The sequence below is a fragment of the Zalophus californianus genome, chromosome 7 (assembly GCF_009762305.2).
Source record: "Zalophus californianus isolate mZalCal1 chromosome 7, mZalCal1.pri.v2, whole genome shotgun sequence".
Taxonomy (NCBI): domain Eukaryota; kingdom Metazoa; phylum Chordata; class Mammalia; order Carnivora; family Otariidae; genus Zalophus; species Zalophus californianus.
This window is the reverse complement of record NC_045601.1, coordinates 36,698,933-36,726,074: the sequence shown is the minus strand read 5'-3', so window position 1 is coordinate 36,726,074 and position 27,142 is coordinate 36,698,933. Positions and strand designations below refer to the sequence as shown.

At 36.3% G+C, this 27,142-nt stretch overlaps 1 protein-coding gene across 4 annotated transcripts in view; it reads left to right on the top strand.

The window, feature by feature from the left end:
* RSPO3 (R-spondin 3) overlaps positions 1-23,097 on the top strand; it is a 90,896-nt gene extending 67,799 nt beyond the window's left edge. For 2 of the 4 annotated variants that reach the window (XM_027600857.2, XM_027600859.1), the window contains exons 5-6: positions 21,039-21,208; positions 22,608-23,097. In XM_027600857.2, coding sequence (XP_027456658.1) covers positions 21,039-21,208; positions 22,608-22,643 — 206 coding nt within the window. In that variant the 3' untranslated portion in view covers positions 22,644-23,097. The other 2 variants (XM_027600860.2, XM_027600858.2) reach the window with 2 other exon arrangements.
* Positions 23,098-27,142: the final 4,045 nt, after the last annotated feature.

Here is a 27,142-nt window from a genome sequence, read left to right as displayed (position 1 = left end):
TTCTTTCCAAAATTCATCTTAAATTGTTTCCTTATAAATATTGTATATTTATCATCAAAGTTCATCACTATTATTTTGAAACACTTATAAAGTGCCTATCTGAAGATGATATGCTCTTGGATTCTTTGTAACGTTAAACAGATACAGACATAAAGACAAAAGCAAATTCCAGAGTATGTTTGCAGCCATGAAAACACCATTAAAAAAAAGAAAGGTTTGTGACCCCGATGTTACCTTAACATTGTCTTGAGCATTTCATATTTAATTATAGTAGATTACTCACCAATATAATAAATATAGATTTATGAGATACTTTAATGTTCTTAAAACAAATGAAAACCACCCAAGAGGAGACTTACCAATCCTGAGGTTGTCCAGATTGCACTGGCTAAGATTAAGTGGAAGATCATTCATCTCTAAGGGTCATGCAATTAATCTCAGAGTGGGAGTTAAAGCGATGACTAAGCAGAAAAGGAAGCTGAGGTACAAGCCTGTTAACAAAAGGGGTAGGAGCGCCAGTATCAAGAAACTTATTTCCTTTTTTGTGACTAGACCTAAAATACTGACTCCTTCCTATCAGCTTCTTTGGGTCCTAAAATCCCACTTGTTTAGGTTAGCTATTTTTCATGACCATTACTGATATGATCAAACAGGTGGAAAAAACAAGCTTTATTTAAAAGAGCACAATATGTTTTACTGTCGAGGAAGAAAAAAAGGCACTTCATCTCAGGAGTCACCAGTAAGTATTTTAGGATAAATTTATGATAATCCAGGGTTTGGACAATGAGAAAGCTCAAGACACAATTTAAAGAAGAAATATTCTACTCCAGGGTTTAAATATTTATTTAATTTCAAATAAAAGTAAAAGTTCATTTTAAATTAGCTCAGGTGACACCTGTTGCAAAATATGAATTCCTTGTAGATAAATTACTATACTCTTGATAATCCCTATGATTCCCTGGGGCCACAAATTTTTATTTTCAAAAAACATTTCTTGCCCCCCCCCCCACCAATCCACAACTATTCTCAAACCTTACATTATAAGCCAAGACTTCTTTTGAACTTGGTCCTTTAATGGTAGATCCTTAATGGTAGATCCTTTCTCCATTTGGGGAGAATCCTGACCCAAAATTGGCCTGGCTATGGGGGTTTTATGTGATGTGCCATGGCTGATAGCTCATGAAAAGTGACTGCTAAGTCTATTGCTCACATCAATGTTCCCACTGGATATTTTGCTCATTTCTTGGGAATTTAAAAGAATAACAAATAACCAACAAATCATCAAAAACTATAACATGTTACCCAATTCTTGGGACTGAGCCAATGAGACTAGAATCTTTTTAACTATCACAAATGTGAATTCTCAGCCTTCCAGCTACCAAATTGTCCTAAATGCTCACCATGGCAATTCCATATCTCAGCTGTACAGAAGGGGCACATTCACCTGGTAACTGTCAGCTATGAGGTTCTGCCACCTCCCTAAACCCAGTTGGCCATACAGCAGGCAGGAGCCACATATTTGTCTCAAGACCGCAGAGAGCAATACCCTGTCAAAAAGAGGATGTGGATACAGATGTAATCTAGAATTGATTTAAGGTTGACACCAAACCTTCCATGACAGTAATAAGTGCTTGTCCCAAGAACTTAACTCTGTATTCCATTAGAATTATTGATAAGGTGTGAATATAGTACATAACAAACTCTAGGAACGAATAATAAGAGCTGGGTGAAAAACTGAAATGATGAAACAAAAACTGAAAAGTTTTAGAATTGTAAATTGACAAGATTTGCGTCTACTTTCTCTCTTTTTATAACTTGAGTAAAAGAGATGAAAAACAAAGGGAGAACAGACTCACAAAAAGCCAAACTTGTTACAGATGGGTTTGTTTTTTCCTCAAAAGCCAATTATTTAATGGCTGTCCAGAGAAAGGAGTCAGAGAGAGCCAATGTTCTTTTGTTTTTGTTATTGGGGTTCTGTTGTTGTTTGTTTCAACAATGGAATAAAATAATAAATTTGATTACACTAGTATCAGTCTCATAATCTGTGGGATACAGTCCTTCTTTGACTCATTTCTGAAATAACAATGAAGTATGACATAAACCTGATATTCATTTAATATTAATAAATATTTACTTAGCTGCTCTTCCAGGACTGCTCATCCTATGAGACAATCTTTATAGTTACCTTAAATCCAAATTTAAAATGTTAACTAATTCTATTTCACTATATAGATTTTTAAACAATAGATTATATATTATAGTTGATAAATGGAGACATTTTGTAGAGTTTGGGCTGAACAACAAATGTTAGAGACAACTCCTTGAATTTTCCTGAAATATACACACAAGTTTCTTAATTACTAAACTCATAACAAAATGTATGTCTTAAAGCAGTTTTAATTTGAGCACTATTTTTTTCACATAATTGTAAAAATAAAAGATAAGTAATATGATTAAATTGGGAGCAACTTAGTTTTAGGTATCCCTTCAAAGAGTTCCCTAAAATGATTGGAAGCCTGCTAAATAAAAACATGTTGTAAGTATGTTAGTTATAAGTCGAATTAATAGTGTAGAATATCAGATTTTTAAGAATTTTCAAAGAAAAATATGCTGGGCTAAGAATCAACATCCAATGGCATGACATTTATTGCTTTCTATTACACATTATATATAATATAATATTATGTTATATTACATTATATAAAATTTTAGGCATTTCCAAAGGACGTTTATATTTTGTGCACTTCTATAAATGAAATCAATAAAATAAGTGGATAAATAAAATACATATTGTTCTAGATTTCAACTAGATTTTTTCACATTATACTTCAAAAGTATGAAAATATTGCTGAGAAAGGAGCATCTGTGTCTTTTCACATATAACTTTTCTTGATTATTTTCTAGGAAGGCAGACTAAACATGCAGTTCTGACATAGTGCAGCATCCCATTTTGATTTCTGGTGAGCTCAGAAGCCTTCACCAGCTAAAAAAAGTCTCTGAAAAAGGGCAAAACTTTTTGACCTCAGGAGGTTCTGATAGGAAGAACTGAAGCAGTGAACACCAAGAGTACAGAAAACATTGGAATAAATTCCCCAAAGTTCTGTAACCACATTGGTGTGGGCGCACGGAGGAAGGCATAATTTCACTCTTAAGGAATCTCCCTGTTTTCACATTCTTTCATTTCTGTTAAAGCTGATCGTGCAGATGATATAGTCCAGATGAATTTCTGCTTAATAGGAATTCTTATTCACAAATTGACACTGAAAATACATTCACCATATATGTAAAAAATAAAATGGTGAGGACCCATCTTGTTTCACAATTTGGCTTATAATTTATCAGATAATTTTTAGAAAAAGCATACTTTTGGTTCTCATAAGGGTTGGATAAAGAGAGGAGATATGAACTTTAAAAAAATTAGTATGTGTTTCTTTTTGACACTTGGCTGCCTTTGACCGTTTTATTATTTTGTGTCTATTATCAATAAATTCAATTTCTCCAAATTTCCTAGATTGGAGTTTCCAGAAAGGAATTTAAGGTACTTATGCTTTCTAATGGTCTGTGTAGACAAGTTAGGTGCTGTTCATAACCAAGATGATCCATTCAGGTCGGATCTAGAGCATTTGAATAGTCGGATAGCAGTCTTCAAAAAAGTCTTTGGCATATTTTTATGAACTAAATATAAGAAAACCATTACAAAGTTTGGGCCTGTATTAGTTTTCTCTTGCTGCCGTAAGTTACTAAATATTTAGAGTCTTAAACACCACAAATTTATCATCTTACAGTTCCATAGTTCAGAACTATAGTTCTAATATAGGCTTAATAAGGCTAAATCAAGGTGATCACAGGACTGTTTTTTTTCTGGAGTCTCTAGGTGAGAATCCATTTCCTTGCCTTTTCCAGTTTGTAAAGGCTGCCCACATTTCTTTGCTCAAGGCCCCTTCCTCCATCTTCAAAGTCAAAACTAGCAGATTAAGTCCTTCTCACATAACATCTCTCTGACCCCCTTTTTGCCTCTTCTTCCACTCTTAAGGATTCAAAATTAGACTGCACCCACTGGGTGATCCCAGATAAACTCTCCATCTCAAAGTCAGCTGATTAGCAACCTTAATTCCATCTGCAATCTTAATTCCCTTTTGCCATGTAAAGTAACATATTCACAGCTCCTAGGATTAGGACATGGACATCTTTGCAAAGCTCTTACTCTGCCTGCAGAATAATACCACAAGGTTGTTCCAGTAAAACAGGCCATACTTCTTGGAAATCTGAAGGGCCCCCAATTTACATAATACTCTCTTAATGGACTCTTGGTAAATGGTCAACATTTAGGACAAGCATTAACTGGCATTGCTCATTTTTATGAAGTGAACACTCAATGGTGATGATTTCCTTCATGAGAAATTGTTGACTGAATCAGCTAAGTCTGCCCAGTTCTTTCATTATTCTTTCTGTGTCCCCTCTGACTATCTTCCACTGATTTAAAGAGGAAAGTTAATCCTTCTCATAAACAGACTGGAGAAAAATATGACTAAATCTATCACCCCTTGCTCGGCATACATGTGTTGTGCATATTAATCAGAGGACAAATTGGAGCCTAGAATTTGGAAGCTGCCTGCAGTGGTACCATGAGTAAGTCTTGTATCCTCACTGCTCCCAGCTGGGGTGATGCAATGACACCATGCCTCATATAGAACAATTTTATTTATTAGATCACATCATCACCAGAAAGAAAAGATTTCTTTAATGAAAATAGCATAAAGAAACTGACAAAGCAATATAATTGTGACAGAGGGAAAAGTAGGTCTAACAAAGTACCTTGTCCTATTAGAAAATTAGTGTTTATGAATAAAATGGTCATTAAACTCTTCAGTTTAAGCCTTGTGGTATCACCACTTATCTTGCTTTGCATGATTCTGGCTCTGAGCATTCTGTCTATTCATCCTTTCATTTGATCTTATGTATTCAGTAATTACTATATGCCAGGCCCCGTGCTAGATGCTAGAAATAAAAATGATAAGGAAGATACACAAATATGTATGAGACTCATTTGAGAGTTCATAATTTAATGGGAGAGTTGATTGTAAGCAAACAATGGCAAAATAGATAGATGGGTATGATGTTCTGGAAACAAAGGAGGTAAATTGTTACTGGCTCTTATAGAACAATTAGAATTTTTCCAGCTAAAGAAGCTCTCCATTGAGGAGCAGCATTAAGGCACAAAAGCAAGAAAGAGCATGATGTGACCAACTAATCATGAGATATGTAGTGTGGCTGAAGCAGAGGCAAATTAGGGAAAGAAATAATGCTCTATAAAATTTGGGAGTATAGGCGCTAGGGAAATTTAAAAACTAGAGACTAACAGGAACAACAGAGCAGCACCGTGTGGTATAAGAAGATAACCTGTCAGCAAGGTGAAAATAACTGGAAGTAAAGAAAAGCAATGTCCCCAGTTTTGCAAAAATACATTCTTGAGATGATAAGAGGCTAGAACTAAATGAGAATAAAGAGAGAATAGCACCTTTGAGAGAGATGTGAGAGGTAAAATTTTCACAATTTTACTAAAGCAGATGGATTTGAGTGGGTTAAGGACTTCCACCAAAAGTCTTAAAAGAATTAAATTCCCCTGAGGTTTAACCTTAGTCAGATTAAGGCTGTTTTATTTTCGAAGGTGACTTGATTCACTCAACTGTTTCATATTTTCACAGAAATCATCATCATCACCATCATCATCATCATTATTTTAGGAGTTATAATTTCATAGTTCTTTCCACTTTCTAAGTACTTATATTTCATTTATTCCTCATGCCTACACCAAATAGTGAGAATAGTAAGAATGATCCACTCTAACTTTTAAATAGAGGCAACTGAAGCACAAAAAGTACTTTGAGGCACCTGGGTGGCTCATTCAGTTAAGCATCTGCCTTCAACTCAGGTCATGATCCCAGAATTCCTGGATCGAGCCAGGCGCCTGGCTCCCTGCTCAGCGGGGAGCCTGCTTCTTCCTTTCCCTCTGTCCCTCCACCCTGCTTGTGCTCTCTCTCTCTCTCTCAAATAAATAAATAGGGCGCCTGGGTGGCTCAGTTGGTTAAGTGACTGCCTTCGGCTCAGGTCATGATCCCGGAGTCCTGGGATCAAGTCCCACATCAGGCTCCCGGCTCAGCAGGGAGCCTGCTTCTCCCTCTGACCTTCTCCCCTCTCATGCTGTTTCTCTCTCTCTCTCTCTCTCAAATAAATAAATAAAATCTTCAAAAAACTCAAATAAATAAATGAAACCTTTAAAAAAAAAGTACTTCGTTTAAGGTCACATAGGTAATAAGTAATATAGCCAAGTCTCTCTAAAATGCACATTTTCTGATACTCATTTCAAATTTTTTACATTTAATTTTATGCCACGCATATTTTTAAGCACACATTTAAAAAAAATTAAGGTCTTGGGAGTTTAAGTAACATTAGTCAAGAATAGACAATGGCTAAATGGTTTGAGAGAGAATCAGACTCAGACCTAACTTCAGAGTCCAAGGTCACAGAAGCTATACTTTCCTGCTTCCCTGCTTACCTGCTGGAGAATTATTGGGGAAGACTTTATGGAGAAAGCAACCTTTAAAATGTATCTTTAAGGATGTATATAGGCAGGGCGCCTGGGTGGCTCAGTCGTTAAGCGTCTGCCTTCGGCTCAGGTCATGATCCCAGGGTCCTGGGATCGAGTCCCGCATCGGGCTCCCTGCTCAGCAGGAAGCCTGCTTCTCCCTCTCCCACTCCCCCTGCTTGTGTTCCTGCTCTCGCTGTCTCTCTCTGTCCAATAAATAAATAAAATCTTTAAAAAAAAAAAAGGATGTACATAGGCAAAGAGTGATTTTCAGAACACTTAAGTACAGTGCAATGGGTTAATGTATTAATTCACATATGAATCAAAAATGTCAAATACACATGCATAAAGAATGCAAATGCTTACCATGTGTTGTAAGCAATAGTGAAAATCATCTATGATTTATGTGATCTCCAAAATATTTGATGATTTTTAGAAATCACAGGTATCATTTTCTGTTTGGACAGAATTGCACACCCATACCCAGATGTGTTTATAGTCAAGGAAGGCTGTCCAGGAGACTTTTTTGCTTAACTCCTCAAGGCTCTGCTATAGCCAAAAAGTACCAACAGAGTTTTCAGGGCCCCAAAATGCATTTGATTTGAGTGTGACCTAGGTGTAAGGGAGAAGATTCTCCCTCTTATCCACCACCCTTCTAAGCCCCAGAACAGCAGAAAGACAAATCTGCCAATCTTACTTCTGCCTTCCTTAAGTATTTTTACTCCTCAGTATTTTTAATCACCTGACTACTACCTCTTTTCTTAAAAATTCCCTGAAGATAAGGGAAGGATTTATATACAGTCATTGATCACGTGTTCCCTTTCTACCCCAAATGGTCTTCTGGCACACAGGAAGACTGTTTACTTTGCTCAGAAAAGAAACACCAAAAACACGGGTTATCAAAAATTCTTTATCCCTTTAAAACTTTTTTTAACTTTTTTTTAAAGATTTTATTTATTTAAGAGAAATTGACAGAGAGAGCACGAGCTGGGGGAGAGGCAGAGGGAGAGGCACAATGTGGGGCTCAATCCCAGGACCCTGGGATCAGGACCTGAGCCAAAGGCAGACGCTTAACCCACTGAGCCACCCAGGTTCCCCCCTTTAAAATTTTTTTCTCGGTTGGCCTTTTTATTTCAAAGATCATCTTATTTGATTCTTAAATATTCAAACAAATATTCATTTTCCAGGGAAATTGAGTAAGAGTTCATTCCTTCAGGAATTGTCACAGTTTCTTTAATTTTTAGCTCATTTGTTTAAGTCTCTCCTAGGACTTTCTCTCCCCATTAAGTGCATTACACATACCATTTGCTGCCCTTGCTACACCCTCTTAAATTGGAAGTTTCATCATACTACCCAATGGCCCTCTATTTGTGTGGAATTCCACTGACAGCAAAATTCAATAGATTACAACAAAAGCCACAGTCATTCAAAATCAAGGGGGAAATCAGGCTTCTGAGACTGTGTAGTGCCACTTCAAAAGCCCCAAGATTGGGTCAAGATGAGCCAGGATCATATTTCATTATTTTAAAAGAAGACTACATTCCCAATTCCACCAAATAAAGCATCATTTATGCCTGCTATAGAAGATAATTTAAGGAAGAAAAGGTTATTTTGCCATCTTTCAACTTTTCACAATCATCCAAAGTCCCTTCCTCTTTTCTTCCACTTCCCCTTTCCCTCCCTCTGACTACTTACTCTCCAGTCTCAGAAACTTTTTGTTAGGCCACTGTTTCCCCGTTCGGGGCTGGGAGATGGTCCACATTCCCCACCTCAGGGAAAGTTTAGAAACTTCAAATCCCTGAAAGTGTCCTAGAATTTAAATTCCTTTTCAAAATAGAAGAGAGTAGGATACCTCTCTGTTGCAATCTGAATTTCTAAGGTCTCTTCTTGAAGCAGCCTTAGGGACATTCTAGTTATTCATCTTTGGTTTGGTCCTAAAGATGAGCTTCTAGAGCATGGTAAGTCAAAATTATTTCCTTGAGACCATGATGTAGCTCTCTGGAGTGGGCTGTTGCCTCTTAAAGCCGATATTGGAACAGAAGTGGCTTACTGGCTGAGGACTCCGTAATAATAAATGGCACTCATTAACACAAGTTGTTTGAGGGGCACCTGGGTGGTTCAGTTGGTTAAGGGTCCAACTCTTGATTTCAACTTTGTTCATGATCTCAGGGTCGTGACACCAAGCCCCATGTTGGACTCTGCACTGGGCTTGGAGCTTTCTTGGGATTCTCTCTCTCTCTCTCTCTCTCTCTCTCCTTCCACTCCTCTCCCCATCCCCCCCATCTCTATCTCTAAGAAAAAAAAAAGACAAGTTGTTTGATTGAAATACTGAGCAATCATGGCATGCTTGCATATGTGAGAATAATATCAGAATCATCTTTCTGTATACCTGTCTTTCTCCAACCTTCCCTCGAATAAAATGATGGGCATGAAATCAGGGAAAGAGAGTATTACTTATCTTTCATTTAAGTTTTTCAACAAATACTTATTGAGTAGTTACTGCATACAGGTTCTTGCCAAAAAAAAAAAAAAAAGGCGGAGCTACCACACTCGGAGGAACGGTAACATTGTTTACCTGTTTACCTAGTATGTGGGCCTCATACACCTCAAGGTCTCAAGGTTCTCCGTGTACAAAAATATGCAAATGAATCAGAAACCCACTGCCAGAAGCCCCAATATTATCTACCTACCACGAAAATAACCTGTTCTGTGAATTGTGTTTCCTTCTGAAATATTTTTATAGGGAATCAAAATTAAGGTTAGGTTTCTACAAAAATAAGTTCTTCATTTTTGCAATTATTACTACATGTTCTTCCTAATATTACAAAAAATAGTATAGTTCAGTATCACCTTGACATGTTACAAAAATGCTAGGAATATAGATAAAAATTCAGTAGATAATACATTATGATACATTTAGGGACCCAGTCAAAACAATGGGAGGAAATGAACTAGTTAGGAAATGAACTAGTGTGCTACTAACTCATTAGTTAGTAGCAAAGAGGTGGGAAATTGTGCTTCTAATGATCATGGCAGTGGTGGGAGAGAAAGTCCACATACAGAAGGTTGTGTATATGAAAAATGAAAGTAATTCTTTAATTTCTTCTGCATTAATCAGATGCCTATTAGAGGACCTATATTCTGTTTTCCTCACAACATTTTGAAAGTTCATCAAGAAAGAAGAGGATGCAAGTGTTAATTTGACATATAAGAAGTAACATTTGATGAGAAAAAGTTAAAAGTCATATAGCCTGGCAGAGCCTATTAATTTTAAAGGATCAAGTTTCTGAAGAACACTCATAATAGGCTGAATCTTCTTGTTAGACTATTTGAAAATTAAATGGGAAAACAAGCTTTCTGTCTTTGAGCTCGTATTTTAAATTCACCAGAAAAATAGAACTTTTCTAATTATGGTGGGAAGGAAACTATTAAGAAATATGTGCATATATAGTTATATATAATACCCAAGCATGCGCACACATTTACTACACATGTGCCTACCCTCCTGACTCTCCTCTCCTACCCTAATGCACATTAGTGCCGTGATGAAAGGACAGTGAAAGCCATAAAATGAGATACTAATAATAACCTTACTAATCTCACTTAATTATCAGGCCAATATTTCTAGGTTAGCAAACATTCAATTGCCAAAATATCTTAGAGAAATGAAACCAGTTGTATTCCACTCAAGTATATGCAACCAGTATTGATGACATAATTGCAAGGAGCTATCTTGCTGGTTTTGGAAAATGCATGTGGAAAGTATTTCTAATTAAGAACAGATGTTTGCACCAAGAGAACAGGATAAAAAGTACCTAAAACAGTTTGCATCATCTGCCACAGGTGAAATATGCCTTTTATGATCTTATTTACATTATGAATAAAATTTATTTATTACAAATGTTAATAGAGTAGAGGCTAAATGAGATTTTTCTGTTTTCCGTCCTAGCTTAAGAAATCAATAGTTTGAGATAGAGTCTGTAACTCAAAAAATGTTTTAAATACTGAAGTAAGGTGAAAACATTTGAGAATGTACTGAGTGTACACTTAAAAAGTGAACTTTACATAGGCAATCAATAAATAGCTGAAAATATTAAATTATAGCTATAAATGTGTGTGACATCTCTACTAAAAATATCCTGGAGTAGCACATGCTAAATAGGAGACTGGTAGTTGTTTTTCCCTCTGTGATGTAATTCCAGATTTGAGTTTCATTTTTCCCCCATAGAACAATAAAAATCTTCAAAGAAAGGAAGAGTGGGCTGTGGTAGAACGAGAATTAGACATCAGAATCAACTAGGGCATAAAATGATGAAAGAGATTAGAATAATATCAACATTTCTGGTATAATCAGTCACTGCAAATGTGTCAGCAAGTATGAGACCATCCCTTTCTGTCAATACAACTGAGTAGACAATTTGAGTAAGGGAGGAAGGAGAGTCCAGTCAAACATGGCTATCAACACTTCTCTTTCTGTCTCAGAAGAGCAAAATTCTGAGGGAAGTTCTTGGAACAAACAGAAATTTATCCAAATGAAGTCAAATGATAAATGCCAAGAGAATATTCTTTCTTTGGAATTCTTTCAGTTCTTCGACTTAACCAGCTGGAATGAATTTTCAAGTAGCATTTTGTTCAGCCTTTTGAAATGAAGGACTTTCCTGTTAATTGGAAAGCTATATTTCATCAAAGATGAAGACAGTGCTCTTGGCTTAGTTATTCTCTTTAAATTTTTTTTTTAAAAAGGCATTTGGTCCATATATACCCTAAACAAACTCCAGAATATGCATTTCAAGGGTGAAGGACTGAACTGTGAGCCTATATACCTAACTAAACTATAGGTATATAACCTATATACCTAACATAAGCTCTGCGTGAAAACTCGCTATTATACTGTGCTCCCTCCTGAGAGGAATATGTAAGGATGGAAAAAGATTTGAAAAACATTAACATTCAGAATCAAATATTGATACAACTGAGGTTTTTGGTTTTCTAAGGTAAATGAATTGGGTAAGTCACAAATTTAAGCATTCTTTATTGTGTTACTTTAAAATGTGTTTTGAGGACAGGGATAGCATGATTATCAACTCAGAAAGATTTAGAGCAAGAAAATAAAATTAACCAGGAAAAAAAATATTTAAGACTCAGATTTTCAAACCAACCTACACTTTAGGCAGTACTTTCAACTTAATTGCTGATTAGTGATATGTTAAATACACATTTAAAATTTAAATTGACACAGAGTTAGGCAGCCTGATTTATCACAAGAACATGAAAAGTTTTAAAAAGGAATTAATTATAATATAATACTAAAGAAATAACGTTTTCAGACTTCTTAAGGGAATCACTCAATAAGTAGTCTGGAATGACAATTATGTATTCTGCTTTAAAAAATTTTATGAGAAAACCTCATGATACTATTTATATGCTTTGAGTCTGGCAATATGTGTATGATAGGCATTTTCTTATTTATTTATTTATTTTTATTAACATACAATGTATTATTTGTTTCAGGGGTACAGGTCTGTGATTCATCAGTCTTACACAATTCACAGCACTCACCACAGCCCACACCCTCCCCAATGTCCATCACCCAGCTGCCCCTTCCCTCCTACCCCCACCACTCCAGCAACCCTCAGTTTGTTTCCTGAGATTAAGAGTCTCTTATGGTTTGTCTCCCTCTCTGGTTTCATCTTGTTTCATTTTTTCCTCTCTTCCCCTATGATCCTCTGCCTTGTTTCTCAAATTCCACATATCAGTGAGATCATATGATAATTGTCTTTCTCTGATTGACTTATTTCGCTTAGCATAATACCCTCTAGTTCCATCCACGTCATTGTAAATGGCAAGATTTCAATTTTTGATGGCTGTATAATATTCCATTATATACATATATAATGGAATATTATATATATATATATAGGCCATATCTTCTATATATATGTATATATATATATAGGCCACATCTTTTTATACATTCATATGACAGGAATTTTCAAAGAGACTATTTTCCTGGCTTTTTAAAATATTTAAATTGCTGTAATAGATTTTTCTTTAATTTTCTGTTTTAGTCCAATTTAGTTAACATATATTGTATTATTAGTTTCAGGGGTAGAATTTAGTGATTTATCAGTTGCATATAACACCCAGTGCTCATTACATCAAGTGCCCCCCTTAATGCCCATCACCTTATTACCCTATCTCCCTACCCACATCCCCTCCAGCAACCCTCAGTTTGTTTCTTATAGTGAGAAGTCTCTTATGGTTTACCTCCTCTGTTTTCATCTTATTTTATTTTTCCTTCCGTTCCCCTATGTTCACCTCTTTTCTTAAATTTCGTGCCCTCCTATGTTTTTAAACTATTATAAAATAAAATACAGGATACCCTTTACTTTCATAATGGGTAGGTTGTAAATATTGCAAATAGTAAAAAATCTTTGGGCACTTTCTCCTTTGTGCTTTTAACCATTCTTTAAACACTGATGATTTACAACAGGAAGATGTGCTAGTATGCCTAGTATGCAATATCCAGCATCTTTAACAGTTTCTTCTGGACTCTAACTAATGTCCCTCTTGAATGCAAGGAGTCCAGGCTGGGGTTCTGGGCAGCAGAAGCAATGAGATGGAACAGAGTTACCTTGGGTGAAAGGGCCATGGAAATTTCTGTTCGCACAGAGCTAAAATTCAAAATTTCAGATCCCGAATCTTCAGTGAGTGATGAAATTATTTGAACAACAGGAAAAAACATCTGTCAAGGTGAACTAAAAGTAATCAATTCATAAGGAAAGTATTTGACTTGACAAAAGAAAGTTTATTATGCAAAAGCAGATTATGAAAATAGAAGTTCTAAAAATTTGTCACTGTTGATGTTTATGACATTTGTTATAATAGGACCGCATTCATGACTCACTAGGATTTTTAAATCTAAGTCAGTACAGTTTTTCTTTCTCTCTTTTGTTGTTAAGTGTAACAAAATATAAAAATCTCTGATAATTTTATGAGGATTTCAGAAATGTAGTAGTTTAAAGGTAAAATAAAGTTTCTAAGTTATATATAAATGACATAATAGGTAAATAATTTCCAAAATTCACATATACTACATCCTACCTCTTTACGACTGGGAAGGGGATGGAAATACTGAAAAATACATAGACTGTAGCAATAAGAAGAGAGGACAGAATGACATGACTGGCTGGTGCTGACATAAAACATCTCTTTCAAAATGTTGTTAGGATCTGATGAGCAAATTGCTGCTCAGAATTCAAATTCCAAGAGGTTAAAAAAGTATATCCTAAGCCATAATTTTTATAAAACTCTCTGTTGTATTAAGTTAGTTCACACACTTTCCTTGCCCCCTTTTATGACTGAGTAGCTTAAGCATGAAATAAAACAAGATGCTATGCCACACCGTGCTCTATTGAGATGTGCCACGAGGCAGAAGAGCACAGTGTGGTTAAGACCCTCATTTTCCTCAGTGTTAGGTAGAGGTTACAGTAGAGCTTGTAGACATGGTGCTCTCACTTAGAAGCATGCCTGCTACAGGGGCGCCTGCCTGGTGACTCTCCATTTTCAGCTCAGATCGTGGTTTCAAGGTTGTGAGATCAAGCCCCGTGTGGGACTATGTGCTCAGTAGGGAGTCAGCTTGAGATTCTTTCACTCTCCCTCTGCCCCTGCCCCTCCCCACACTTGCTCACTCGAGCTCTCTCTCTCAAATAAATAAATCTTGAAGAAGAAGAAGAAGAAGAAGAAGAAGAAGAAGAAGAAGAAGAAGAAGAAGAAGAAGCAGAAGAAGCAGAAGAAGCAGAAGAAGAAGAAATATGATATGCCTGGTACATATAAGTGTCCATTAAACTTTAATTACCATTACTCTTACTGTTTTTAGAAACAGACCACCCTAGTCATTTTCACTGGGCTTACTGCAACAGGCTACTAATTGGGAGCTTACTGAGCAAAGAGGGTAGAAATATCAGTAACCTAACCTAGGAAAAGGTGAGCGAGAGAGGAAGGTCCCCCTGAAGGAGTGACATGCGGCAGAGAATTAAACACAAAGTCTGCGTTAGAGCAAGGGATGCTAGAGAATGCATTCTAGGGAATGTATCCAACACAGGGGATCGGTAAACATAATGAGTTGTGATGAGTGAAGTGCAGGGGTGACTAAGAAGAGAAGTATGAGGCCACTGAAGGGAGTGACAAAGTGAGCAGGGGCCAGGACAGAGGACCAGGACCCTGAGTGCCATGTTAAGACAGCTGGGTTTATCCCCTTTCACCTCCTAAAATTTACACTCAGTGTTTTACAGTCAGGACACTCTTGTTTCTGAATTCCTAAAACAATGTGACACAAATGGATTGCATCTCTTGTATTAGTCTTTTTCACCTGTTGGGAAAATGCTATTTCGATCGTAATATATTTTAAATGATCAGAGCTAGCTTTGCAAAAATGGTTCAGGGTAATTTCCCAAATTAACAGCATTCGGTAGACTATGTAATTCTACGCCAAATTATTTTTCTGTGAATAATTAATCAGAAGATCTTGGAAGTTAAATAGAAATGCAATTAAATTAATTCAGGTGTTAAACTACAGAAAAAATCATTCAGGTACCTTTTAAACTTCAATTTGGAGAAATTAAGTGTCTATTTACAAATCCATTCTTTCATATTTTCACTATATTTGCTATAAATTCCTAGGTTAGAGTAATATCAAGGAAATAAGTATTTCTATTTTTTAAAGATTTATGTATTTGACAGAGAGAGAGAACACGATAGAGGGAACACAAGCAGGGGGAGTGGGAGAGGGAGAAGCAGGCTTCCCACAGAGCAGGGAGCCTGATGTGGGGCTCGATTCCAGGACCCGGGGATCATGACCTGAGCCGAAGGCAGACACTTAACCGACTGAGCCACCCAGGCGCCCCTATTTCTATTTTATTTTTAAAAAACAAACAAAAAAAGGTTTGAATGCATTCCTGAAGCAAATTCTACGGAGTAATAATACAACTGAAAAGGAATTTGGCCTTTCTGACTTTCAACGGTGTTCTTTACCACTGGGTCAGGCTGTTCTGTGTTTGTATAGTCCACAATTCAAAAGCCATTATATATTATATGTAACTACGTACCAGATCGTAATTGCTGAAGAAGTTAGACTATGGCAATTTCCCCTCCTCTACAAAATTTCCCCAGTGATATATTAACTAAAAGAAATAAAATTTGGAATTTTCATCCTCTATACATAAAAATCAGGTCAATTCTAGATTAAAAATCATTAGATTAACCCCATTTTCACACAATTTGTGCTTTTTTGAAGGTATAAAACCACACGTTTCCAATTGAACTTCATTCCACAACCAATAAAGAGAAAACACCTAGCAATACATTATATTTTAACGGACTATTTATTTAATTGGTTTTAGTTATAGATTCAATAATATTTAGTCCTCCGTCTAGAGTGTGGGATACACTTTAGCTTTTTGAGAAAAATTGAAGTGGAGCTATTGAAAGCTCAATAGCTCCCCTTAGTGGTGTCATGCAAGAAATTCACCAAGAAGTCTCCTAAAGACCTCTGCGCACATTTCTAAACGTTCAGAAAAATGTGAACTGATATTCACTATTTGAGTAATTCCCAACAAATAAATTCTATCTGTGATTCTGTGGAAGCAAATTTTTATAACCCTATTACATTTTAAAAGGTAATTTAGCATTTTCTATAGTTTTCATTTTTCACTTGGAACTTAAATAATACATAATTTAGGAAAAATAATTCAGGACTGTTTCTTTCTCTCTTTGTTCTTTTTCACATGTTTATTCCTTTTAGTTCATATTTGTATTTGAACAGGTTTTAAAAATACAACCTGCAACTAATTTTCATTTTGTATCTAAGTGTCTGTTCCAAATGCACCTAATCAGAAAACTTGCCTTAAAAACTAGTAGCTACAGTACGTCAAAAAACATACTTTATATATAAAAAGAAATTAAATGAGAAACCATGTGATGTGAAATAAACTTTGAGAGTATACATTTAAAGAAATTGGATCTTCTATTGGTCTACAGCTGTGGGTCTTATTCTCTACCAGAATAAACTCAGGGTGAATTTGTTAACTACAGGTTCCTGGTCCCCTCATAAGACCTACTGAATCATAAGCTCCAGGGGTGGGGCCTAGGAATATGTATTTCTCAAAGTCATGTATGCTTGGAAACCTGGCCTGCAGAAGGCCCTAGGAGGTACTTAGATAAATGACTATGTATTTCTGTACTAATAGGAAATAATTTCAGTATCTCAAAAATATCACCTATTCAATCATGTGATACTGATTTGCAATGAAATCTTACATAATACGTGGCTAGACTGATCTGCACAGAGATTTTAGTTACTCTTTCAAAAGTTAAGACTCAACACTGGGTATTATATAAGACTGATGAATCACTGACCTCTACCTCTGAAACCAATAATACATTATATGTTAATTGAATTTAAATTTTAAAAAAACGTTAAGGCTCAAAAATAAATACCTGTGCACTGTGTATACACCCTTTATGGATTCTAATTACAAAAGTGCCCCTGAAATAGGAAATAAGGTCACATGTCAGGATATCCTATTGGCCTTTTCTAAACTAGTCACAGAAACATCCACTCTGCCCTGCTCTCAGATTCTGATACTTGCCCTTTTCCCATTTTCAGTATCACTGATCCTCAGGACAAACTCCCAACATGGCAAATGAGTCCTGTACATCGTTCCAGCTTCTCTGAGTAATGTCCTATATTTAGACTCTGATCAAACCACGGAAGTCTACATTTTCAGTTCCCCAGATTCACCATGTCCTTGCATGCCTTCATTGACATACTGTTCACTGCCCGACATCCCCTTTTGCCCTCTTCGGCCTGGCAAACGCTCACTCATTCTGTAAGGCTCAAAAACATCACCCCATCTGGGGAGTCTTTTTTGATCTCCATTGGCAGAGGTCAGTGCTTTCCTTGCTGTGCTCCCATTAGGAGTTTGCACACTCCTCTCTCTCTATTTTATCATTAGCTTGTGACTATAATTATTGTGCCTATCTCCATGTCTCATTTGTATCCCCAAGTTGTAGCACACTTTTTGGCATGGAGTAGAAGCTTAATTCATGTTTTTGTAATGAGTTAATAATATCAGCGTTCACTTCTTCCATTATTAATGTGTGCCAGGCACTATGCTAAGCTCTTTACAAGCATCTCGTGTAAACTTTACAACATTTAGGAAGTAGTAATGATTATCCACATGTTAAATATCAGCTAATCCTGAGAAATACCAACAAATTGCCAAAAGTCACACAACTAGTTGGTGGCAGACCTAGAATTTGAGCACTGTGTTTTTCTGACCATAAAAAGAGCAGTCTTAAACAAATGTTGCACCATAAAGGCTCAGGTCATACTTGATTGCTAATAGCAATTTCTCTTGGATGGTCTCTATCCGACATCAACCTCATACCTGGAACATCGAGGGATGATGATCATTAGAACACTCTACAACCCAATTCTGGTGCATGTGTACACATGCATAATCAGTGATATTGATTGAATATCAGTGATATTGATTGATTGATTTGAAACGCAGACACGTATATAAGATAGTGATAAGTTTGCTTAGTTTGCAAACTTACCAAAAAAAGTATAAAACAACTATTGACCACATCAATAAAAAGTCATCAGAATAGAAAAAGAAGTCCCCTTTTAATGAAAACCTTACAAAATTTCCCAAATTGCACGTGATTTTTAGTGGATTACAGCCACTCTCCTGCATTTCTATTTTATTTCTTGGACAAGAGGAAAATATATTATTTGTGCAAAAGGGTAGTTAGTGTTTCCAACCACTAACACATGGTGTGTAAAAAATAATAATCCCATTTTTCTATTGTGCAATAGCCCTCTGTTGGGCAACAATCATGTACAATGTGCTAGTTTCCTGTTACTTTATTAGAGCCTCCCCTTACACTCACTGCCCAGACTAAATAGTTATTCCTTGGCTAATAAAACTATAATACTGAGTTTCATGCTACTTCCAAAAATGTTTCTGCCTGTCTTAAGAAATAATCATATCAGTTTGCTAATAAGCAGAAATGCACTGTAAGTTGTATATGTTGTCACATGTGGCTAAAAAACATATAAATCAATCTGTGGCCAAGAAAGAAGCAATATATTTCTTATGCATTCAGAATATTATGGTTAAGATCACAGCTGTAAGACGTTGGACCATCATCAAGAGAACAATGTCAAACACTGAACTTTTGGATAATTTCCATAAAAATAACATTTTGTTTGGGGTCAGTAGTTTTTATGGAACTTTGGAATAATTTTCACTGACAATTTTTTTTAGAGTTGAACTTGAACACCTCCAAAATGCTCCTCAAAATGGAAATACTATGTAATCTAACCTTTGTGACCAGGTCCTTCTGAAAACCAAGCACATATCATGAAAACCAGCATTTCTCTCTTTCACGTTGTACAGTTTCATGAAAATTAAATTATGCTGCATACTCAGGAAGGTAAATTTACTCTTCAGTTTTCTCTGTTTAATTACCAAGTTCAAGTCATCAGCGCCTCAAATGTGTAATAATTAAAGCCAGAATGAGAAAAAGAAACTAGATTCCTTCCTCAGAAATTTTATCAATCCAGCAAATTCTTTCAAGTGAAAAGAATAATGGAACTGGTCAATCAGTGTACAACTAGTTCAGCTCTAGGTATAATGTCTTTTTAGAGTCCAAAATTTGGAGGTGCACTATGTTTAGCCCAACAAGGCAAGTTTTCATAAAGTAGTTGGAAGATTTTATAAATATAGTCTCAGACAAAGCTCACTGTGACATAAAATCATTAATCCAAGGAGATTTTGTTGGCCCAGGATACATATGCGGTATTAATAATATTGCTCCCTAGGATTCTGTAACCAGAGCTCAAGAAGAAGAAAGCCAAACCACTGTATTCAATATTTGCAGCCTTTTTCAGGACATGAAAATATTTTGGTTCTCTCATACAAATAAATTCTCCAAAATACTTTGTTTAAAATGATTTTTTGCAGACAGATACTAATTTCAAATTTTACATGGCTCAGTCTGTGGGGATGCACATTATCAGAATTTTTCCCACATCAAGGAGTAGTTGGTTCCTAGTTTTCATTTTCTATGATATTGACTTAATTCAGTAATTTCTCATTGGGATATATATACATATATAGTGATGGATCCTGCTAAAACCATGCCCTCAAAAATTATTTTGCACTGTAGACTAAATATTTATATATATAATGTTTACATGATAATAAAATACTTAGTTAATTCACTGTCTAGAAATAAATGAAAATAAGAGACAAAACAAAAAAAGAAATAAATGAAAACACCCCATCCAATTTGATGCAAGTCTCATGCACTTTGCTCAAATTACTCTCTTCCCCTAAAACTCTTAGCAATTTTCCAATGCCAACAGAATGAAACAGTTCTTCTCCCTGGCTCCAGTCTACCTTGCAGTATGCCTTTCCACATCAAAACCTTCAAGGTCATGTTGATTCCACTTTTTAAAATGCCCCGTACTGTGAATCTGAACTAAATCTATGCTTCAAATCCAGTTCAAGATCAGGGATCTCCATGGAATCTAGTGTATATCCAATAAATATTTGCTCATTTGAGTGAGAGAGACATAATGTTCCTGCCTGCATAGCTGATACCATAGGGTTATTGATAAGTTATAGTTAGCACTCTGCATGTAATTGCAAAGGAAATTAACTTCAACATATAAACATTTGCGTTGAAATAAAGTACATTTATCCTGGTATTTGCATATTTGTTATGTAAAGCAATTCTCCTTTAGTAGATGGCATGCAGCTATATCAGCAGATTGCAAATATGTAACTGCTCCTGGAAAATTTGAATACAAAGTAGTGCCTTAAATAGGAGTCAGATAACATATACACATTAAAGATTTCTTATATGGGGCGCCTGGGTGGCTCAGTCATTAAGCGTCTGCCTTCGGCTCAGGTCATGATCCCAGAGTCCTGGGATGGAGTCCTGCATCGGGCTCCCGGCTCAGCGGGGAGCCTGCTTCTCCCTCTGCCTGTCTCTCTCTGTCTCTTATGAATAAATAAATAAAATCTTTAAAAAAATTTCTTATATGACAAGAAATCTATTCAAAACTTTATATTAAATATTCATAAGTAACTACCATGTAAAATAAGGATCAAACTTATAACTATAGAACCCTCTACTGTACAAAACTATCATATATTAACTGTTTCATTATATTTTGTGATCCATGTTCATATTTCTTGAAATATGGTACAGATTTAAACAAAAGTAGCTGAGTGAATGATTTAAATAGTAGATACTTGGTATCTATGGGTATGATATCCAACCTAAGAGAAATTTAACAAGTTTTTTAAAACTTAGAATAACGAAATAGAACATGATTGAATGTATTTTTAAAAGGTGTATTCTTTCATTTCAGGAAAAAAGGGAAGGGAGAGGAAAAGAAAAAAACCTAATAAAGAGGAAAGTAAGGACGCAATACCTGATAACAAAGGTCTGGAACCCAGCAGAGAAACTCCAGAACAACGAGAAAACAAAGACAAACAGCAGCAGAAGAAGCGAAAGGTCCAAGATAAACAACAGAAATCGGTATCGGTCAGCACTGTACATTAGAGGGTCCCATGAGATCGTTGTAAACTCATGATGCTGCTATCTCAACCAGATGCCCAGGACAGGTGCTCTAGCCATTAGGACCACAAATGGACAACGTGTCAGTTACTGCTCAGTCTCAACAACATTCCAAATAGTTGCTATAGTCTTCATACAAGCATAGTTAACAACAAAGAGCCAAAAGTTCAAAGAAGGGATGTTTTCAAATGGTTATCTTACATGCTTCTGTGCATTTCTAAGAGACAAGAAATTTTGTACATAATTATCAATAGGCTATAAGATGTAACAACATAATGATGACATCTGGAGAAGCAACATTTTTTCCCTATAAAAATCATTTTCAAGCTATTGCTTTAAGAAGCGAAAGATAGTTCTGCAAATTCAAAGATGCAGTATCCCTTCAAAGTAAATAAGAGATCAGGGAAGAGAAACATCTTTCAAAGTACGGTGTTGTTTTGTCCAGGACATCTAGAGAGTGCTCAAATATTAGGGCCTGGCATTTGGGATCATAGGAATTATCACCACAGAAACGACTGTTTTCAGATCAGTTCTATTGCTCTCACCATGTCCTTCTGCAAGAAACAGGAGAGTGTACACCAGAGTTAAGCATTATGTATGGGATTGGAGAAAGGCAAAATGTGGAAGAAACCATAGCATTGGAGATGACTTCTGTGCTTTACAAAACTGTGAAGGGTTGTGATTACCTGGAACAGGTCTCCAATCGATGTCAGCACTGTATGGTTCAGCCTCTGCTACCCCTTGGGTTATAGAAATCTGTACACATGTACCTGTAGCTTCCAAAAGCAAAATCATACTTATTAGAAGAAAATTCTGATTTCATAGAAAAACAAAAACTAGAGCAAGGAGAATAGAACATGTTTGCAAAGTCATGTGTGTTCTGAGTGAAAAACAATTTTATTACCTGCTTAATGGTCCACCTGGAACTAAAAGGGATACTACTTTCTAACAAGGTGTATCTAGTAGGGGGGAAAGCCACCACAATAAATATATTTGTTGATAGTTTTTAAAGTTTTGTTCATTTTGTTTTATTGTTTGTTTTATTGGAAAATTGTTATGCTTACAAACCATGAATTAGGAAAGGGAATCCTGTATCCTATGTAATCTGAACATATTACATTTCTCAATGCTTGCTTTTGGAATCCACCGTTTGTAAGTAGATAGAGATTTACTTATAGGGTATTAGGAGATATTTATTCAACTTTTCCCTTAATCAACAAAATTCTAATTCTAGGTGCATAGGCCTCCCGAAATGATTTCACTGCTCCCCCTTCATTGCTTAGAAATTAGCATCTTTCCTTGTATGTCAGTTCCTCCTGCATCTTGAACATTTGGCCTTTTCTTCTCCATATTTTCTCAGTCTGTGGATCTCTTTTGGGGATTGAAGTCACCCTAGCTGAAGGCCTCACCAGTGTTTCACAGAAGACACAGCCAGCCCAGGGCAGGAGGAGACATCTCTGAGCAAGCAGCACCGAATCTCGTGGCCCACCTTAACCTTCCTGTTGTAGTGGAAGGACGCACAGCTGTTCTGCCCACCATACTTCCTAGCCCTCTAAAGATCAATGCTTTCTGAAGAACTGGCAATGGAATCTGGCTTCTGGCTGCCTATCTCTGGTCACTCTTTTTCCACCAACTGTACTGTTCATGTGGACTGCTTGGCTTAATTCGTCTTTCACTTCTCTTGTTGTCTTCCAAGATATAAAATTTTTGAATGATGCATTTCTGTTTCTCACTTTGTGTTTTCTTTCCTAGTGTGCATGAGATAAGTGTTTCAACTAACTAGATCTATTCCCAATGTACGAAAATAATTCTATTTTCAACTACAGCTTATATCACCAAGGAGAAATAAACCTTTTCCTACAAAACTGTATTAAATGGAAGTATATTCCCATGTTCTAGAACTTTTGGATGGCTTCAGACTTCATCTTTGTCCTCAATCTTATCTAGTCAAGCATAAGTGGCCGAATTATTTGTCTCTTTCTATGTTAATCATTCTCTCCATTCTTTCAAAAAGCAAATACTGGCAAGGTCTAGGCATGCAAATGCAGTGCTGGAAAAGGGTTAAATCAACCAGGACACAATAGTTGTGGCAATGACTATCATGTCTTCCTTTTGACTTAAGACTTACCCTGAAATCCTCCAGAAAACAGCAGACAATCTAAATCCTTGATGCAGCACTTAAATAAAAGTAGAATTATTGCAAAGGAAAAAAATAAAAAGTAGCATTAATATTCATACTTTGGGGGAAATATAAATGAAAACAAAGATAACATCAATTTTAAACGTACCTGCAATAGATCTCGAGGCACATGGAAACATTATGATCTTCAAACAGGCAGCCTACTCAACTTTGAGCAAAAACTCATGATCAACTTCTGGTAAATTTCCCACACTAGTCACAGATAGCAGTAACTCTCTGCTCTGATTATGTCTCTAGGATCTGGTGAGCTGTTGATGGTAATGGATGGCTGGTAAATTCTCGATTCAAAGAGAATCGAAAGAGTGCAGCAACATAAATCTGGCTATGTCTGATCCACACTCCTGGTCTCCAAATTCTGCTTTGTAACTCAGGGGAGGTCTGTCTTCTATAGTCAAAGTAAGGTTCTGGTCCCAGATAGTAGCCATTAGCAAATCACCTGAGTGTTTTGGGTTCCCATTTTCTGTCTTTTTTTTTTAAAGATTTTATTTATTTGAGAAAGAGAGAGTGCGCAAACAAGCTGGGGAAGAGGCAGAGGAAGAGGGAGAAGCAGACTCCCCTCTGAGCAAGGAGCCCGATGCGGGACTCAGCCCTAGGACCCTGGATCCTAGGACCCTGGGATCATGACCTGAGCCGAAGGCAAATGCACTCACGTGCCCCATGGGCTCCCATTTTCTTAAGTGCAACATGAGAGAGGTGGGCTGAAGATGATTACTGGCAGGGGAGCATGTGACCTCTCTGTTAGCTCAGGGTGATGCCCCTAAGGAGTCCTCATCAGTGGCAGTGTCCTCTGTGTTCCTCAACACTGCTTTTTCCCAAACATGAAAATGTATAGGCTCATAAAAGATACAGACTGAACTCTGATGTTACTGAATTAAAAGTTGTTCACATTAGTGGTTATTAAAATATTGAAATGAATAACATTGAGAAGGAAAAAAAGGAATATGTAAATAAATACAACTTATGCCAGAAAGCTTTCAGAATATCCTCACAAAGGGAGATCTCAAAGAAAATGGGAGATTCTCTATAGCTAAAGTTAGGCAGTCTGGGTTAACATCCCAGTTGTGCTACTTAATTGTCATAAACTGTGTGACCTTGAGCCAGTTGTGTGGGCTCTCAGAGCCTCCATTCCTCATCTGCAAAATGGAAATGGCAACGCCTACCTTGGAAAGTTGTTAGGAGAATTGAAAGGCTCATTACTCAATATAAGAGTAAACTATATACAAATATGTACAAAATATACACATAAAATATACAAATAAATATCACTAAGAAGTAATGACTCATTTCACAAGTCACACATATAAGTTCAGTTTTATTTCTTGAGTAATGATGTGATAATATCCATATAAATGTACACATGTAATAATTTCAAGGTGTATACGTGAGTATCACCAAAATGAAATTGGTAATAGTAACTAAAATGCCAGTTTTGTCTTAAAACCTCTTAAAATTGAGATATTACTAATTCTTTAAAGTATGCATCTTCATTTTATCAATGAACATAAATAAAAACACTCCACCTTTCCCATGGATATTTTAATAGCAGAGGAACTGACTAGACTCTTTCTCAAAACAATGGCAACTATTCTCTGCAAATTAGGAGAGAAGAGTCCTCTTCCTAAGGCTGATTTCTTACTTCAGAGTTCATCTGGAAGCCAAATATATCCTTCACTGAATAAAATTAAATAAAGCTGGTGGTCAGATCAGTTGAGAATTTCCCATTGCAAGCATAACACTTCATCTCACCAAGTTAGATGTACTACTTTTTATTATATTTCTAAATTAGAAAAAAAAAAAAGACAAAAGTGTACCTCCTTTGTGCTAGCGACTCACCCTTTGGCTAAGTTATATTATGTAATTGTCCCAAAAGCAGTCTGAGAGAATTACTGATCTCCTTGTTTTAAAAATGAGGAAATGGGGGCACAGGGAAGTGCCTAATGTCACACAAGTAGCAACCAGTAAGGCTGGAGGTCCCTCTCAGCTCTGGCTGACTCCAAAGCCCATTCTCTCTCCCCTACATCATATCCCATTAAAATCATATTTATTATTATTTCCAAGAATGTCCATGACACACATTATAGTAGTATTTTCCTGTGATCTGAATTAGCACCTCATGAAAAAGAAGCTAAGAAGTCCAATCACAGAGGCCTTAACCCAGGATAAGAGTCAACTCTGAATGTGTGTGTAAATGTGTGTGTGTGCCTGTATCTGTGTCTACATAGCTCTGAGCTCCAGAGGGCCTGTGGACTGGCTGGTGGAGCAGTGGATAGGATGAGGCAAGTGCATTCAGACGGTAAAGGAGAAATGAGAATTATGTGCCATCAGCAGAAGACCAAAGTTTATAAACAGAAAGGGAACAGCAGGTATGGCTCCTTGGGAGAGTCCTGGATTGCTATATAGCCCTTTATGACTGTGGACTGGTGCTCAGCTTAGTTCTTTCTCAGTGTAAGCAAGGTATTTACCAGCATGACCACCTTGTCCTTGAGTCCTTTGTCAGAATTAAAATGATACAGGAAGAAACATCACAAGTCTTGCTTATTGTTGGAACTGCCAAAACAGCTTCCTTCAGATAATGCCTCACTTTCTCCCAGCTACTTCAGACATTCAAAATCAATATTTTAATTGTCACACACCTTTTCTTGCCTATCCTGTCTCTTAAGCATTTCAGAGATCCACATATCCATCATATAAACAGGTGAGAAGAAAAAAGGAAGGAATGAAAGGAAGGGAGGAAGGGAAGGAAGAGAAAGGAGGGAGGGAGGGAAGAAAAAAAGCAAAAGATAGTAACCACTTTTATTCATAGTCATTAAAATATGGTTGTAGGAGAACCTCAACTAGTAAAAATATTTCATTAGCTGGAAAATTGGTACATGATAATTTCAGAAGACAGAATTACATGACCATAAAATCATCTGATATATCAACAGCTTAAGAAATAATCTTACACTTCTCTATCTACAGCTGTATGCGATGAAAAATATTGTTGAAAACCATGTTGAGACAATCCAAGATACAGAATCATCTACAGAAGATTATGTTTTACTTTTAAAAATAGAGAATTGGCAGATACATATTAGAAAAAATTTAAGCTAAGCTGAATAATAAGTTTAATTACCAAAGTTTTCTTGCTAGTTGAGGTTTAATTGATGTACTAGCTTTTATACTATTAATAGCAGTTACTATTTTAGTCATCACTATCAAATTCCCATCACAAATAGATTTTAAACAAGAGATAGATTTTTCAACCAGTTTAATAACTCATTAAAAATTTTACAGGAGTGGGGCGCCTGGGTGGCTCAGTTGGTTAAGCGTCTGCCTTCGGCTCAGGTCATGATTCCAGGGTCCTGGGATCAAGTCCCGCATCGGGCTCCCTGCTCTGCGGGGAGCCTGCTTCTCCCTCTGCCTCTGCTTCTCTCTCTCTCTGACTCTCATGAATAAAAAAATAAAACATTTAAAAAATTTTTACAGGAGCATCTACCTCTATAATAAAATCAAAATAATGCAATACATTTATAAGTGCTTTGAAATTGTAAACACAATAAATATATAAGCTACTATTGTTTTTAGCCAGTCACTGAGCTGCAGCAACAGATGGCCTTTCCTCATTCCTCGCACTGTTGAACTCAATGGAAACTTTATTCTTAGAGGAAATTATGCATATCTTTCCAAAGAAGGAGTTAATGCAAGTACTAATG